The 18,430-nt window shown below is 37.8% G+C and overlaps 1 protein-coding gene across 1 annotated transcript in view; it reads right to left on the reverse strand.

Moving 5' to 3' along the window:
* Window positions 1-397: 397 nt before the first annotated feature.
* LOC140336057 (ribosome biogenesis protein SLX9 homolog) overlaps window positions 398-18,430 on the reverse strand; it is a 49,732-nt gene continuing 31,699 nt past the window's right edge. The window contains exons 3-5 of the mRNA XM_072419110.1: window positions 10,443-10,505; window positions 1,394-1,559; window positions 398-425 (exon numbers count right to left, since the gene is read on the reverse strand). Of these exons, the coding sequence (XP_072275211.1) occupies window positions 398-425; window positions 1,394-1,559; window positions 10,443-10,505 (257 nt within the window). The remainder of the gene's footprint in view (window positions 426-1,393; window positions 1,560-10,442; window positions 10,506-18,430) is intronic.

An 18,430-nucleotide genomic window follows, 5' to 3' on the forward strand; every position in this document is an offset into this window, starting at 1 on the left:
ACAATACAGGGAAAATCTCTGGTTGGAAGGTGAATATTGGAACATAGGCTGGTTTTATTAGTTTATCCTTTAAGAGTAAAAATTTTTTTTTGGCACTATTATAGGAAACAAACCTCAGCAAATAATCATTTAAAATTCTAATAGTTTTTTTCTGTTTTCATATTGCTCTCATTGCCCAACATATAATGTTTACCTCGCGTGTAAGAATTTAAAGTATGAGCAATATGATGCTAAATATGTCTGGCCAACCAGGAAGGATTATGGCTGTGTTCAATCTAAATGCTTTATCCTGATGAAGGCCTTAGATTAAGGGTGATAAAACTGCATGCAGCCCAAAACACACAGCATTGGCATGATTAGGGAAGAATCTTATGCAGATTGCTTAACATCTACAGACCTAAATCCACTTCATGACTGGGACACATCTGTAAAATAAAAAACACAAAGCACTAAAGATTTTTTTAAGTGTGGTCCAAACAAAGCAGGATATTATCACATTTTAGATTTTGTGTATTGTTGTTGGACCATTTTACACTTCTGTTCTATAATCATTCATGCTAAATATTTAAAGTACTTCAACCCATGCTTCTCTGGCACTGTGTAAACTCTATTTGCTTTTCCTCACAGAAGTCGCCTATATTGTGGCCTAGTGACGTGCTATGTGGGGATGGTTCCCTGAAGTCTTGTAATACAAATGGTTAACTTCACTGAATTGGAACAGACATAGAGGCAGAAACCAGTGGGCCTGCTAGAGGAAGCTTTAGGGAGAAAGAGAAAATTGCAACCAACAGTCAGTACTACACAGAAAGTTGCTTTTTTTTTTTGTTTTCATTTCTAAGCTTTTTTATATAATTCCGTTAAATTCCGTAAAAAGTATAATTGGGAAAAAAACCTCTGCAAAGCATTTCTCCAAATATAGTCCAAATTTAAATACTGAACAAAAACTTGCAAAAATCCAGTGAGCTCTTAATTTGTTATGCAGATAAATATGAGGGTGTTCTGTAGTCTGTAAGGAAAACTGGGAAGAGGAGACAACACCACCTACAATTTCAGTGCAGCACAGACACCTCAAACAGGAAGATAGAATAAAACAGATCAAGAATATCTTTCTATGCATGCATTTTTTTAAAGAATAAAACATAGTACAAAACGGATATATTGCAGATAATATATACCGTATTTTTCGGACTATAAGACGCTCCGGCCTATAAGACGCACCCAATTTTGAAGGAGAAAAACCTAGAAAAAAAAGATTCTGAACAAAATACTAAAAAATCACTCTGTGTCAATGTATCCCCTTCTAATCACTCTGACACGGCCTAAGCAAGGACCTTTATGGCAGTATCACCAAATACGATTTGAATTAAAGCCACAAATTTTATTTGGTACTTACTCTTTCGGCTGCTTCCTTGGTGCTCTAGGCTTACGAGCAGTAGTAGTGAGTTCAGAGAGCTCTGGCAGGGCATCCACAAGTGGCTGCATATCTCCAACTACAGGTGTAGCCTTTCTCTTTGCTTGAGCCTTTTTGGCCAGCTGAGCCAGCTTCAATGCCTCGATTTCTATAATATAACAATAAGGATAATCGTCAAACATGGCATTTCAGATTACGAAGTTAAAGACACAAAACATATTTATAAATAACAAATAACAAAAAACAAGAACCTTACAGAATCAAAACATTGAAATTACATTTAATCATGAAGCTACTTAAGCACCTCTGCACTAGACGATATCTATACACCGCAAACCTGGAATGGATTTCTTGCATTTCAATCCTGGACCAGATCCATTGCAGGTTTAGTAGTCTATCTTCTCTAGCCTTGGAGAACTTTAATAAATTAGGCCCAGTGTATTTATTCATCAGTGCACAGTATTTTCTAAGCTAATACTAAAAGAAAATCAGTTGCTGGTTGAGTCCTTAGCAGCGTAAACTGTGAGTAACCGGAATTTTAGAACTATAATGCATCAGATCTGTCTAATGCGGGTGAAGTAAGAGTCACAGGTCTTTACTCATAGACCGCAGAATCAGCATGTATATGCAGTTATGAGTAAACAAGTCTGCCGGGTGTACAAAGGTTACAAATTTATAAAGCTAAACTTGGATATAAAAAGATACAAATAATGCAGATCTGTAATCAATATATCACTACACTGACAAGAATCAAAGAGTGAGTGCTGTGCTGCTTATCCTTTTACTGTCCATTCATAGGCTGGGGCAGGTTTAGCATGAACTTCATTTGGAAGAAGTGAATTGAATGATGCTGGTCAGATTGAGAACATCTGGGGACAATACAGGGAAAATCTCTGGTTGGAAGGTGAATATTGGAACATAGGCTGGTTTTATTATTTTATCCTTTAAGAGTAAAAAATTTTTTTTGGCACTATTATAGGAAACAAACCTCAGCAAATAATCATTTAAAATTCTAATAGTTTTTTTCTGTTTTCATATTGCTCTCATTGCCCAACATATAATGTTTACCTCGCGTGTAAGAATTTAAAGTATGAGCAATATGATGCTAAATATGTCTGGCCAACCAGGAAGGATTATGGCTGTGTTCAATCTAAATGCTTTATCCTGATGAAGGCCTTAGATTAAGGGTGATAAAACTGCATGCAGCCCAAAACACACAGCATTGGCATGATTAGGGAAGAATCTTATGCAGATTGCTTAACATCTACAGACCTAAATCCACTTCATGACTGGGACACATCTGTAAAATAAAAAACACAAAGCACTAAAGATTTTTTTAAGTGTGGTCCAAACAAAGCAGGATATTATCACATTTTAGATTTTGTGTATTGTTGTTGGACCATTTTACACTTCTGTTCTATAATCATTCATGCTAAATATTTAAAGTACTTCAACCCATGCTTCTCTGGCACTGTGTAAACTCTATTTGCTTTTCCTCACAGAAGTCACCTATATTGTGGCCTAGTGACCTGCTATGTGGGGATGGTTCCCTGAAGTCTTGTAATACAAATGGTTAACTTCACTGAATTGGAACAGACATAGAGGCAGAAACCAGTGGGCCTGCTAGAGGAAGCTTTAGGGAGAAAGAGAAAATTGCAACCAACAGTCAGTACTACACAGAAAGTTGCTTTTTTTTTTTGTTTTCATTTCTAAGCTTTTTTATATAATTCCGTTAAATTCCGTAAAAAGTATAATTGGGAAAAAAACCTCTGCAAAGCATTTCTCCAAATATAGTCCAAATTTAAATACTGAACAAAAACTTGCAAAAATCCAGTGAGCTCTTAATTTGTTATGCAGATAAATATGAGGGTGTTCTGTAGTCTGTAAGGAAAACTGGGAAGAGGAGACAACACCACCTACAATTTCAGTGCAGCACAGACACCTCAAACAGGAAGATAGAATAAAACAGATCAACAATATCTTTCTATGCATGCATTTTTTTTAAAGAATAAAACATAGTACAAAATGGATATATTGCAGATAATATATAATTTAAATATACCTGTGCCCCACTGCACTATGTATCTGCTCATACAGTAAAATGAAGCCTGGTGAAGAAATATGATTTTGCATTACACATGAACACATGGCACCCAGGTACAGGACAGGCTCCCTGACCTTAGGGTTTAGGAAGGAAAGTTGTCAAATCCCCAGCTGTGCAAAACTGAGCTTGATAAACACATGGTTTAAATGTAGCCTGCTCGCTTTCATCCCACAGAAAAACATTTGGAGATGGGTTCAGCTGCTTAAGAAATGAAAAGTGTTAGATCAGATTCATATCTGTTCAAAACGCATGGTTGAAGGTAAATGTGCTCATGTTTTGCTTTCCCCATTTAACAACATATGATCTATTTAAACAAAAAATCCCCACTTTTGTTCATTATTATACAGTATTTATATAGCGCCATCATATTACGCAGCGCTGTACAAAGTCCATAGTTGTGTCACTAACTGTCCCTCAAAGCAGCTCACAATCTAATGTCCCTACCATAGTCATATGTCATTAATGTAGTCCAAGGTGAATTTTTAGGGGGAAGCCAATTAACCTAACTGCAAGTTTTTGGGATGTGGGAGGAAACCCACGCAGACACGGGGAGAACTTGCAAACTTCATGCAGATAGTGTCCTGGCTGGGACTCAAACCTAGGACCTAGCGCTGCAAAGGCCGGCGTGATGTGATGTGAAACTTCCATGACTGACAGGACTAATAAACAATAAAAAAAAGGAAGGGCCAGGGTATAGTAAGGATGACAAGGAATGCATTAGATAAGCATTGGATGTCCATTAGCCAAGTAGTAAGGTGGGCTTTATCTAACTTGCTGCAACTTCTATTGCACACTGTGAGAAGCTGCGAGAAGAGTAATCAATTTCAGTACAGGAGGAAAGCATTTTCAGCTGGGTAAGACTGCACTTAAAATGGAGTTTAGCTCTAAGGATGAACTTGCACAGTGGTTGACTAATGTAAAAAAAATCATAGTTTACTAAAGAATGGTCAGCTTAAAATGAAGTGGAGGAAAGCCAGGCACTAAGAGCAATTGAAGACAGATGTTGAGGTGCAATAGAAACATGCTGCTGACAGACAGTAAATTATCCATCCTGCCATCGATGTGTGTTAAAACAGCTGCCATGGCTCACTTCCATGATTTGATTCTTTGCTTACGTGGTTTCTGACGCTGGACTAAGCAACCTTAAGAACAATTCTAGGGATTAAACCTTTCAGCAGCTCAGTAGGATCTTTGGCTTTATCTCGTCAACTTTGCAAAAAGAATGTGTGAACTTCTGCTTAAATCACTTCCCTCTTGGCATGGTAAATCCTATTCAATACCAGGCCATCTTTCACATTTTTGGATCATTGAACAGATCTCTACATTTTTATTAGGGTAACCAAACAAGTGTATATATAAAAAAAAATCTTTAGTGTGATAAGATAACACTAAGTGTAGTAAAACGCTTATTTTCCATTTTAGGCAAAAAAGTGAAGGTCTACAATACAGACACAATGCATTTTGAGGTCTTCTCCAAGATGGTGATTGATGTGGTTGGTAACACAAAGATTACATTGTAAATACCCTAAAATGTCAGCTCTCCAAGAAATGGGAAAAGAACTGAGAATGCTCAAATGTGATTATTAAAGAGGAATGGGGAAAAACAGCCCATGTTAAACATTTAGCCAGGAGAATGTGCATACTTTAACATACCAAAATCTGTGAACATATGGTATGCATAGCCGTGAATGAATATTCTTTTAGTCAGGTCCTATATTTGAGCTAAAGGATACATGCCATTCCTATACTTTTAAATGTTCAGAAAATAGGGGAACTCCTGATTTGATTAACACAGCCAGGCAAGCGCCAGTAAGCATAATGACAAGCAATAGGCATTGAAAAAGCTGGGCTACCATGCACATAGGGAAAAAACAGCAGGAGGAAAACAAGAAAATATAGGCAGGCCAAGTCTCCTGCATCAAATTCAATTAGCAATTTTTATATATGACTGGTGAGAACTTCCAAAAAATATGCATCTGCTGCAGCAAATTACTGCAAACAGACAGAACCGGTGGTAAATCACAGAGGCAAACTATCACATATTTAAAAGCTACACTCTGAAATTCTGCAGACATTTTTAAAAGCAACACAGACACACATCTCGGTTAGATTTTTACTAAAAACTCAGTAGGAAAATGAACCCTCTTATTTTTTCCTTTACAAAATACCAAGATAAAAGTGAATAGGCTATTAAAAGAAAACAAAACCAACTTTTTCTGCAGTGGTGACCTTGATCCCAGAGAATTCCTCTGCAATCCATAAAGCAAGGGTTTAAGGAAAATCTCTAGATTAATTGCTACTACTGCAGAAAAGACGATTTTGTCGTCGTTTTAGCTTTTACGGCATTGCTCATTTGTTATATTTTGACTGGAGTTCTGCTTTAAGGTATATACAATTAGGCTATAAGTGCCAGACTGTTACGAATACACTTTGTGGTACAGAGCAAGTCATTGTTTTAGAATAACATAAATCTCATAGGTAAAACTGTCTTTGAAATAAAACTTGGAAGGACAGTGAGCTTTACAATGATTCTGAAACTGGGCCCAGTGGAAATGGCTGGCAAGAAGCATGCATATAATGCATACCGGCCCATATCTGCCAGTGTGACCAAAATTTCATAAACTCACGAATACGAAATACGAGTTCACGAGTACGAAAGCAAATGCAGAAGAAATCCTTGTGAATTCAGCAGATCCGATAGACCAAGAGAAATGATTATGGTATCTAACAGCCCCTAGATAACTAGTTGAAACAAATGTTTCCTTAAAATGTTATATGAAAATAATAATCCCACAGCAGTTATTTACCACTGTCAGAGCAGAATTCAGTCCCTGAAATAGCACACATTCCAGCACAGTCCATACTTGCATTACAATGAACCGTTAAGCTCTTCACTGACAGCACAATAACCAGCAAAGCCAATATGTACTGTAAAATCCTCATGTACATAAACCACCTTCCTACCAATTACAGAGGAGATGATTTATTGTCTTACTGTGTCAACATCATGAATAATACACACTTATCCACGCCCGAAGCTGAGCTCATAGAACATTTATTACAGAATTAGTAATTGGAGGCTTGCATGATGACGGGCGGGGAAAAAAAGAATAAATGAACAAATAAAAATCAAGACATTTAGGAATGTCCTAATTTGATTTTATCAAAATCCAGGACTTGCACTAAATGAAAAATGATTGCAAAAGCTGATGGGCAATGTGGCCTAGCCAGCATTCCAGTCCAGCCTAACGACCCCCCGATATTTATTGTTGGATCCGGCCTAAATGAATTGTCGCGGTATCGTGAGTTTCCGCGATATCATCGAGTTCCCGCACAGTAACTCCAATTACTATGCCTAAAGAGCAGAAGCAATGCGCAGCTACCAGTCTTTGGAAGGTGGACCTTGAACGTCGTGTCTTCAACCCCGAAAGGACTGACGAATTATTCTTCGTCCAATGCGGCAACAAAGCCCTGTGTTTAGTGTGCAACAACACCAACAGCACTTTCAAGCGGTCGAATCTCAAGGGGCATTTCCATGCCAAGCACGCACACACATACAGAGAGTACACCGCGGATGAGCGGAACACTGAGGCTGCTCGCTTGCAGACACGACTGGATAAAACCTTTCCTAGGACACCTTGTTTCTTCTGGCTTTGTGTGTCTTCTTTACCTCTTGAAATGGCCTAGTGTCACGAGATAAGGAGGGGGGGGGGAGGAGATGAACACCAGAATGAAAACAGGAAGATAATGACAAGGGACTAGACCTCGAAGCTAGGGAGAGGGAAATGGTCACCACCTACCGAAACCCTAAATCTAGCCCTGACTCCTTTCAGTATGAATAGACCCTGAAGGTGGGAGGATTCATACACCGGAACCTAGACCCTAGAAGTCCTAAAATGCCCTAAGAGTAGTGACAGGGTATGAGACTACTGGTTCTTTCCCAGATGAACGAACCAGTGTGTCCCTGAGGCCTAGTAACAACAAGCTAAAGGTAACAACCAAAATACAAAGAGTAAACATATCTTCAATAGAAAATGGATGAGCAGGAACTCAGGAGAGAACCACACACCAGCTCTTCCACCTCCAAGCAGAGAAAATCAACCGCATGACCTGAAGTGTAAGGCCAGGCTAAATAGAAGAATAGTAATGATAACAAGCTGCAGCTGAGACCAGAGGTGTGGTCATTACCAACAACAACACTGAAACAAGTGAATGCAAAGAGACTGTCAGATAACCTCACGTGCAGCCAGTCTCTCAGATCTTCTAACCTCAGTCACGGGAGGGACCGTGACACCTAGTAGTCCAAAAAGTTTGCCGACCCTTGGTCTAAACCAACTTTTTCATCCATTTCATAGTGCTGTGTGGATGCCATAATAGTAGATATGTAGTCTATCTCCAGGCAGTCCTACCTGGTAATAGCACAGCCTTCCTATGACACCATCAATGAAATCTGGTAACCCTGATACAGGGGTGGGCAGGATACAACTCTGATGATGTAAAATTCCTGACACTTATGATGCCATGGGCAGTCACATGTGCTCTGTTACCTATTTGGAACTGTATAGGTAAAGTGGCATAAATCCCACTTTGAAATTTGTCAATCAGGCAGGTGTTTATTGCAGGATAAGTGATGTTCCTTCTGTAATACCTAATCCTACCCGCCTGATCATCACCTTGCTGTCGCATGTGCAGCTCAGTGTTTGTTACCAGAGATACCCAGCTTCCTTTATGGGTGCAGCGACAGAGTGAAATCCTGCACACTGCACGGGAGGTACGTCAGCCTGGCCAATCAAGATGACTAAAGATGTAAACAAGAAGGAAGAAGATGGGGGTGTCTGCAGTGGAATGGGAACGGAAGAATATCAACTGGGTTTAGTTCTGCTTTAAATCACATTTTTAAGCTGATTGAGTGTCAAATTAAACTGCATGATATAATTTATCAGCCAGACAAGTTGTAGATTTTCTTTAGAGGTCCACTTGAAGCTTCAGCTGTTCATATGAAGTCATAGATCTATTTAGTGCTTACTCGTAAACCTACACTAATCCGAACAATGCAAATTCACTGAGAGTCTTCATGTGTACATGTGTTTTAAATAATACAAATCTTCCTAGTAGGTTTCTGATCCCCAGGTGGGATATTAATAATGTAGATTTCTGTTAAATTTTTAAAATGCATTTTTCCCTTTTGAAGTTTAAAATGTAAATCATTAAGGGTTTCAGATTTATGAAATCATTCCAACAAGGGCACCAAGTGCAACTTTACCACTCTCCACACGTCAGCTTCTGGCTAGAAGAAATATGGATTTTGGCCATGAATATTTATATTACATTTTATTTTTGCAAATACAAATAGACAGCATTACAGTTCAGCAAGTCTTCTTCATTTACAGAAATGCTATGAGTTAGTTGTCAATAGTAAAGATGAACAATTACAGTATCAATAGACAATTCTATGTAAGGGAGTATGCCTACTGTACTCCAAGGTTCCCCAATTTGAATATATAATCCTGTCAGCCATGTCCCAGGGTGACTACTGACTGTAAAATGGGAGCGAGAAATTATATCCAACGGGACTAGATATTTAAACATTTTCTATCTTGGTTATAAACTGTCAAGGTGAGGGCCTCAATTTACATATTTTTCTAGAAAACCAGCATTCTACTATTTGGGGCTGCCTTTTAATTATCCAGTAAAGGTATTCAAATCCTTGCTTTGTCTACTAGGTGTATTAGGAGAGAGTGCTAACATTATTTCTTAGAGAATTCATTGTTGTATGTATGTAAAAGAACTCTGAAAAGAACAACCATTTATGGTCCAGTACATGCACCTAATTCAAAGAATTAAATAAAGAAGTTCTGTGATTTGGAATGCCATGGGGACTCATCTTAATTACAGTTAAAATTGTCAGGCTTTGGCCCTGAAAATGTACAAAACCAAATGTTGGGCTGAATACCAAGTGGCAGAGTTTGGCACCACACTGTATACCACACAGTAAGCGCAGAAAGAAAACTACCCCTTAAAAGCAGCTATATTGGTCAAAGATGAGGAGAGTAACTTTGGGTTTAAAGTTGAACTATAGTTCCACACTTAAAAACTACAAAATCGCCTATCCCTTCTGAAATAAAAATCCTGCCTGCTTGCAATTCTTTAATTTGGAGGGTTTAGTTCTGCTTTAACCAAATGTAAAAGGTGAGCAAGAGCCTGGTCGCAATTCTTTAATTTGGAGGGTTTAGTTCTGCTTTAACCAAATGTAAAAGGTGAGCGCAACAGGGAGTTTCAGGTCAGCAAACACATTTAATTTTAGTTTATGGCAGGCTGTCCATGACTAAATGGTTGACAGTTTCACTTCAAGGTTTCGAATATATTTATGCTTTTCTTTTGATGGAATTATGCCAAATTAACAGAGGTAAAAAAAAAATCAATATGTGTACCTCATCATAGAAAATCCATGAAAATCCTTTCCTTATTAACTAAAAAAAATATCAATAATGGGCTGGAAATTTTCAAAGCAGTTATACCTGTGAATAATTTGTTAGCATTTCCATCACATAATGTTGTTTTTTTTATATTGTTTATAAATGTTGTTGTTTTATTAGAACCTGATATAGGATAGGTAGATCTATTCTGGTCTCAAAATATGGCATAACTGTTTCAAAAAATTTAAATAAAAACAAACTACACAGACTATGGTAATCACCGGAAATTACTGTAAAGTGATCTCTTGCCCCTCTACTCGTGGTAGCAAAGCATTTCCTTTTTTCTCTTTTTTAGTGCCTTTTGAACCTAGGAACACAGAAAGTCCTGCCAATATAAAAGTACCGGTTGATGGATTTGTTTTTTTTTTTTTACTGCTGTTTTGCCTTCATAATTTTAGAGATATAAAAAAAGTTTTGCTTTTAATTTACAAAAAAAAAAAAATAGGCTTACTTTGCAACCACTGTTCCCGTCTTTGCTTGGCCTTTTCCTTCTTCGGTAGTTGTATTTTCTCTTCTGAAAGTAGTAAATCAAAAAGTAAATATCTTGCATACGTGACATTGTGTATGAAAGAGAACTACATTAAAAAGAAACTTAAAAATATTCCACAAGAAAGCTAAATCAACATCATAAATTAAAAATGACAATTCCACCTATCCTACTACATACTTCATCTGCCAACACCTGCTGGAGCTCTGTGTGCAGTATTACCTAACCGTTTTATAAAGACTATGTAATCCAAACTCTAGATTCCACAAATATGATCCTGGCAGCATTATCTTTTTTTACATCTATGTTTCTTTGTTTACATCCAAGGTTCTTTTTACATGTATGTCAAAGTCCTCTGTGCTGTGCATGTGTTACATAGGGATTGTCATGTCCTTAACACGTACAGGCCTGCATGCCTATAATGTACCAAAATGCAGAGGGGTGAAAAGATGTTTATGATGGTAATTAAAGTCCAAGCAAGACAAAGAACAAGCTTAATAATTCATATTTGTGCACACTTTCTAAAACCTTGTTATTGAAATGCGTAGCAGACCAACATATACACGTTTACACCCAAAAAACATGCTTAAACATATTACAACTCAAATGAAAGCACTTTTTGTAACCTGGATTAAAATTACATACGAGTGTCAAATTGGATAATAGCTCAGCTGTTCTCCACAACAGACAACTATTTATATGATTTATTCTTACATGAAAATTTTTAATATGACTATCATTTGTCAAATTTGGACATTTCATAATATTTATTATCAGATACACAAGAGCTTCAGGCTTCACACTTTGGAATCCTAATTCTTTCAGTCACTATAAGCCAAAATGTGTAGTTTCACAGCCTGAAGAAAGGTGAGAATCAAAGTTCAGACACTTCCAATAAATGGAACATTCCCCCCTTTTTTATTCAGGGATTACACTACCAAGGCTGCAATGTCTGGTCATCTAGCTGGTTGTCCTGAGTAGGCCTCCTTTGAGCAATAAACCTCTGATAGCTTGCGCTCCACCAAGGCAAGTATTACTGAGAATGTTCCCAGGATTCCCCTAACCTTCCAGTAAGCATCTCTGTAAATACCTTGAAACCTCTGAAAAATCATAAGTGAACTTTATCATTACCCTTTGTTTAGTGGGAATAATCTGGGATCTCTATCATAATACTCCTGCCCTGTTTTTGTACCTATAATACTGCTATCTGCAACTAATCATTAAAGGCCAATATTGCTAAGTAGAAGACATAAATACAAATCTTTGCCTTCCCCTGATGAAGCCTTTTAGGCAAAACCCGTTGGGTCAGATGATGGTGTTGTTCTACGTTTGATTTTACTGTGCTTGAAATTCTCATTATTGTATTTTTCCTAATTGGAATTGCTACCCCTCACCTAATATTATAGCTCAGGTGAATTTTGTATAGTTAGTGGTCACCCTAGATCAGGGGTGTCAAACTCAATTACACAGTGGGCCAAAATTAAAAACTTAAGACAAGGTGACAGGCCAAACTTGAAACTGATATAGCCCTGCTACTACAGTTCCCTGCGTCACGAAAACTGTCCACTGCGGGGCCACACATAGGCAGAGAGACGGCTGCTCTATAGACGCGAGTGATGCCGGGAATTGTAGTATTTCAATGCAGTGGCGGGCCAGCTTCATATTTAGGATTCCTTTGGGGGCCAAAAATAAGAGGACGTTGAGTTTGACACCCCTGCTTTAGATGGTGTCCAACCTGAACCAAAAATATATTACAATTAAACCTTATTGTTTTAAATGCCAAAAAAAAACACTCCTCTTTTTTATATGCCAGGAACTCGGGGCTTCGCCAATAAGTAGTTTGTTTGTGGAAAGTCATACGGTACGCTCTTTCCGGTTTTCCATAGTGTATGCATGGTAGTTAGACTACAGGTGTACTTTAACAGTAGTAACTTAAGCAGAGAAGCAACACCCTGTTGAGGTTAACTTTATAATCACTTCATTCTAGCCTCCTGTATTCAGTTGTGCAGAGACCAATTGACTCAAGGAACTGACCTTCCCTCTCCCAGATGCTGTTATGAAAACATTTACGGGAGGTCAATATTAAGACAGATTAAGGTGCTTATTCAACTACTGCAACTACATACTTGATGATGTCAGACTAATGATGTCTGTATGATATGTATTTTAGTAGTTTGGCCTTAACCAGTGTACTACTCAATTCTGGGCATTGCCTACCCATCTCAGCTGTTTGAGACCCCCAGGAAGGAATACTACATTCATCAATATTACACACAGCTCAAACCATAGCTACAAGCTAACTATGATCATGTATAACTTTGTTTAACAAACATGGAAAGTATGGCAGGTAATGTAAATACAGACAAAGCAATTAGTTTTCACAGTGATCCACACTAACAATAGTAATAGTATGTGAATGACATTGTTTAAAATGTGACTTCAAAGAAAAAGGAGTTAAAAGGTAATAAAGTTGCCAAAAAAGAAAAACCCTACGTCTTCCAAGAAACGCAGCTTAATAAAGTAGAAAATACAAATTACCTGACAAATTAAGCCTTTAAGAGCCCAGCTGGACCTAGAGTCAACTTGAAACTCTATAAACAAACCTAAGAGGATGATTCTTCAAGGCCATCACTCAAAGCCAATATGTTGCTGCAAAAACAGCCTTGCAGTACATTCCACATTTCTGGGTATTAGGTATCGCGTGCAAATAATAAAAAAAAACCTGTGTAAATGAGAAGTGTTTACCCAGATAATGATTAGCATGAAGTAAACTACCATGTCTCAACTACAGTAATGCATTTATTTGTTTATACTAATATATTTTTATATCTATTCTGTGTAATATAACCAATACAAAGGTTACCGATAGGAGAATGGGTTCCTATAGATTTATCATTATTATTATAATATTTATTTTAGCACTGACCATAGGAAAACTAAACTTTTATACATTGAAGAGCACATGCACATAACTTGTATGAATGCTCCTAACAACAAATCCAACATAATAGGTTTGGGAAAGCATTTATATGATGTAAAACATACAGAAAAGTTTTGAGAACTTTTAATACACAATTAGCCATTGCTGGTCATAGTTATAAGGTAATAGGTGTATGCAAAGCTACTTTTTTTGGCCTAAGTTGGCTGCTTGTGATTCTTCCTTATTTCATGTTGTATCTGGAGCAGTAAATTAAAGAAATATTGGGTTTACATATACATTTAAAAAAAAAGAACCCTATGAAAGGGGAGTGGTTGATACTGATTCTTAGCAAAGTTTGAAGACTTTAGTAAACCCGAAAGAGTTTCTTAGAATATAAACTTGTAGCTGACTAAAAAAATCTTGGAGAAATATGTGTTCCTATCAGCTTCGGCCTTGGAGTCAGATAAGTATATTATAAGCTGCCCTTGAAAGAGTGTGGGACCCACACATTATTTGTGTGTCATTGTGACATTAGAGAAAAATCGAGGAAAAACGCTGGAAATTCTCAGAAATTTGCCCTTATCATGGCTATAATAACAAAATGGAGCAGAAACAAAATGTTTTTCATTCTTCATGTCCTCCTTCTCCTGCTGAAAAAGTGCAGGACAGTGGATCATGGAAGTGGCCATTAAATAAAGAGTACATAATAAAGTACATTGCTTGATGCGTTCTTGGATGTTGGAGATGCTATAAGTATTTTTTCCAAACATATACATTTACAGTATCCATTATATTTTTAAAAAGCAAAACCACAAAAACTTGAAAAAATAAAATAATGCAAATACAAGAGAAAAAAAAAATAAAAAAAAATAATGTCTTTAGGATTATAGTACAAGTTCAGTTAAATGTGATTCAATAAATACAAACTGTACTAAACTGATTGTTTTTAACTTTAACAAAGCAACATCAAAACTGCTCTGTGCTATTCTGTATGGAGATTCCAGGTCCCAAGTCGCTGATTTCCTATTCTAGGGTGGCTGCTTCTGATGCAATATGTTTATCACTGGTGCACACACAAAAACTAGTAGAAAGGAAGTTTTTTTTTTTTTTACTTTTAAGTACAAAAGATATGAAAGGTCCCTTCTGCTAAATTAAATCCACCTCCTAGCAATTTTTTGTTTAAGTGACTTAAAAATCTATTTTAAACGATCCCATAGCCCAAATGGGCTGGAAAATGAAAGCCCACTGAAGAAGTGTGCATGGCTTGTACACATTTACACCCTGCCAGCTCAGTAATAGGACATTATCAAAAGCTCTGAAATACTACACTGTTCATACGGATACAGGGATCTAAAAAAGCCACAGGCTTCTAGGAACTTTCAGCAATGATTATACCTCCCTTGTATGGTCCATCATTATTCTAGATCTGCAATGTGAGCTTGAGGAGATGTGAGAAACCATGGAGAGTTTTCTTAATGAAAGAACACGCGGTTCACATAAGCCATAAAATATGAAGGGTAGACTTGGCAGGCCTTCAGCTGTGTTGAGCAGAGATGTGGCCTGTTGGCAGTAGATGCACAGCAGTTATGGGAGGGAGGAAAACCACAAGATAACCCAGGAGCTTCAAATAGCATTGTGCTTTATGAGCAGCAGAAATTATTCAAAAGGCTCAAATTGTTTACTGTAGAGGTTGTTTATATTCATTAAGGAAAAAAAGAGCAAGCAGAAAAGGTAAATTGAAAACTTCTGAAAGGACCTTGATCTTGAAAAACAAAGAAACTAAACAGTAAAGTAAATATGAACTGATAATGTGGAAATTTCATCTTTAACAATGGCTGTCAGCACATTGAGATCTAAGCTCTTGTGCTAAATCAGACAAGATTACTTCATTGCAGAAATGTTTTTATATCGAGTGACAATCACGAAGAGCTCCTTTCACAGTATTGTAATTCAGTTTAACAAAACAGATACCACCAACAATACTGCTGCATGCATTTAAGCAGGCATGGCAACTGGCTGCATTATAATGAGAACATAGCTCAAGTCTCTTGCAATGCAAGCAGGTCATATTTGGTGGTAGGCGTAGTGTACAGCATGTAGATAAATCAGAACAGAAAGTTGTGGCAGCTTCTATACGAAATGTAGAGTCCCCATTAATCCAGATCAGGCCTAATTAACTTTTTACTCCCTTTTCACTAAAGCAGCAGTCGCCAACCGGTGGTCCGCGGCTCTGGCCGGTGCGCCCCCAGCGGTGTCAGGAGAAGGACCCCAGCGGGAAAGATCTACAATACTTGCTGGTGCATATACAAACTTTGTTCCTCAACTGGTCCATTCAGTTGTTGAGCGCTTTCAGAAGTTGGCCAGGGCCATGGAGAACCAAGTCAGCCTGTTTTCCAAAATGCAGGTAGCATGAGTTTAGGTAAATATGGTACAGCCTCTAGGCATCATGTTGTGTATATACACATAAAACTCACACACAAACTTATTTTTCCTGCCACAAAACCATGATATAAGATGACTAAGAACCTGTATTATCACCATTTGAATGTTTGCAAGATATGTGAAATACAGATTTAGATCTAGAACATTTAGCTTTGCAAGCAGCGAATAAAAAAAATACCAGAAAAATTGAACGCTTGCAATCACTCATTACTGTATGACTGATCCCCTCATACATATAAAGAAAGATGTTGAATGAGGCAATCAAGTAGGCGTGCTGTTATTGTTCTCACAAAGAAGAGGAATTCATAATGTATTCGGAAATGGCCACAAGGTTCCATAGAAATATAAGACATGATACTACAAAATTGTAGCCTTCAATAACTTCTTTCAACAGTCTTTGAATTGGAGTTTACTAACTAATCTGCACCTTCTAACCTTATTGTAGTAAAACAAATATGTATGGTAAACTGAGCAGTATAAATCAGGTTGATAATCTTGTCTGAGAACAGTACCCAAAAAATGTTTAAAGATTTGTGATTATAAAAAAAAAAAAAGTACTTCACAAGTGTCTGGTTAGTGGAAAAATCTGCAGGCCCATCCACCCTGTGCAGCATTACCGCTTCTGTGTGTCATCTGTGTCCAGGGTTCTTCTGCCCCAATAAGAATAGTTTGGGTGGTGGACAGGATCAGTATTCACTGCTGCACTTTGCAATGACAGGAGGAACCAATTTCAAAACACTTCTGCCAGACTGATCAGGCTACAAGCTGCTAAGTCACCGGCAGAAGAGCTGATGGAGTGGGTAAGATTGGGTTTAAATGACAGCAACTTGTCAATGCAATGAACAGAAAGGTACACCAGTCCTGCCTGGCCTAAATCAACTATTACCTAATCTTGACAGAGGACAGGAAGTAAGAAATAGTAATGCCTGGAGACAGCCAGTGAAAGGAGTGGGCGAAGGGCAGCATGACCAGGTGCTAGGTGGAGCAAGGTAAGGAAGGGGTTAAATTAAAACAAAGGAGTCTGTGGAAGGGGCAGGTACGATGAAAGGATTGGTTTAGGTTCAAGTAAAGGGGAGAAGTGAGGAAGGAGCGAAAAAAGGGTCAAACAGGAAGTGGGGAGTCAGTTCGTTTTAGAAAATACAGAAGAAAAGTTGGCCTCCTCCTGTCCCCTTTATTAAGGGTAGAGTACTGGTAAGGTGAAGGAGATGGGTGAGCGGCTGAGGTCCTCAGGGGCAGCAGTGGGTGTGTGAGCCATCTCGGCGTGGCATCTCCTTATGGGAGAATAATAGCCTGGCTTCAATAGTGGTAAAAGGAGGCTGCAGGTAAGGTTTCGTTCCCGAATCTGTGGTAGTACCTGGTAGGAGAAATATATTATGGTGGTGCAGATCCCCGTACACAAAAAAGGTAAACGGCAGTATGGTGTTATGGGATGCACTTGAGGACCTGCAACCTGGATAGGGTACAATGTAACATTGGGAAGGGATAAGCAAACATCATAGCTACCCGAGTTATGTAATTGCAATGATAATTTTCCATCATAAGAATTCCGAATGAATTAAACTAGTTGCCTGCAAACATCAGTAAAATTTGTCTTAAATGCCCCAAAAGACAACCAATTAGTTTATAGCACAGCCAGAGCCATATATAACCGTTAAGCACTAGATTGTAAGCTCTTCGGGGCAGGGTCCTCTCCTCCTGTATCACTGTCTGTATTAGTCTGTCATTTGCAATCCCTATTTATTGTACAGCGCTGCGTAATATGTTGGCGCTATATAAATCCTGTTTAATAATAATAATAATAATAAGCATGCAACGGTTTTTGAGCTGCAAGCTCTCATGTGTGCTAGTTTTGAGAAAATTACCTCTACAGAAGTTCTAAAATTTTAAATACAATGATGCAACAAAAATGTAAAAAGGATTGCATTAAGCAGTAATTTATTTGCACTGGAGGACATGTTTTCCTTTTTCCACTTCAAATGATCACTAGAAATTGTTTTAAAGTAGCGTGCTACAGTTTGTAAATACATAGATATTGTAAGGTGGCTGCAAAAGTAAAAAAAGAAATATACACACCATACACTGTACATTTAAAAACCTACTGAGCAATCTCGGGGCAATTTATTTATAAAATTCTCAGCAGTGCTGAGAGCTGCCCTACCATTTTCAACCCACTGGAGGAGTTGCAACAGCCCAAATCTGAGAAGCGTTAAAATGAGTAAATAGTATGTCCTGTTCAAGCACGGTCACTTTCCTGCATTTTACAACGCATCTATTACTAACTAGTGCACTACAAAAGTAGTATTGCCCAAAATAATGTTAGTAGATGAATACGTGTACCTTGACCAACGACTGGCACAAAATGATGGCTATCATGAAATGGAATAAAAATAGAAAAACAATGCAAATTCAAAGAAAACCAATATTTGTGCGCATACAACACTTTCTGTGGCAGGGCAAATTTACTGGCCTATCTGTCACATGCTCATCATATCACAACCACCTAAAGAATATGAGAGGTTCTTCATCAGCAACCACAGAACAAAGACACCTCCCTGCACCTAATTAGGTGAAAAGTTAATCTGACTCACTT

Source organism: Pyxicephalus adspersus, chromosome 7 (genome assembly GCF_032062135.1).
Source record: "Pyxicephalus adspersus chromosome 7, UCB_Pads_2.0, whole genome shotgun sequence".
Classification (NCBI taxonomy): Eukaryota; Metazoa; Chordata; class Amphibia; order Anura; family Pyxicephalidae; genus Pyxicephalus; species Pyxicephalus adspersus.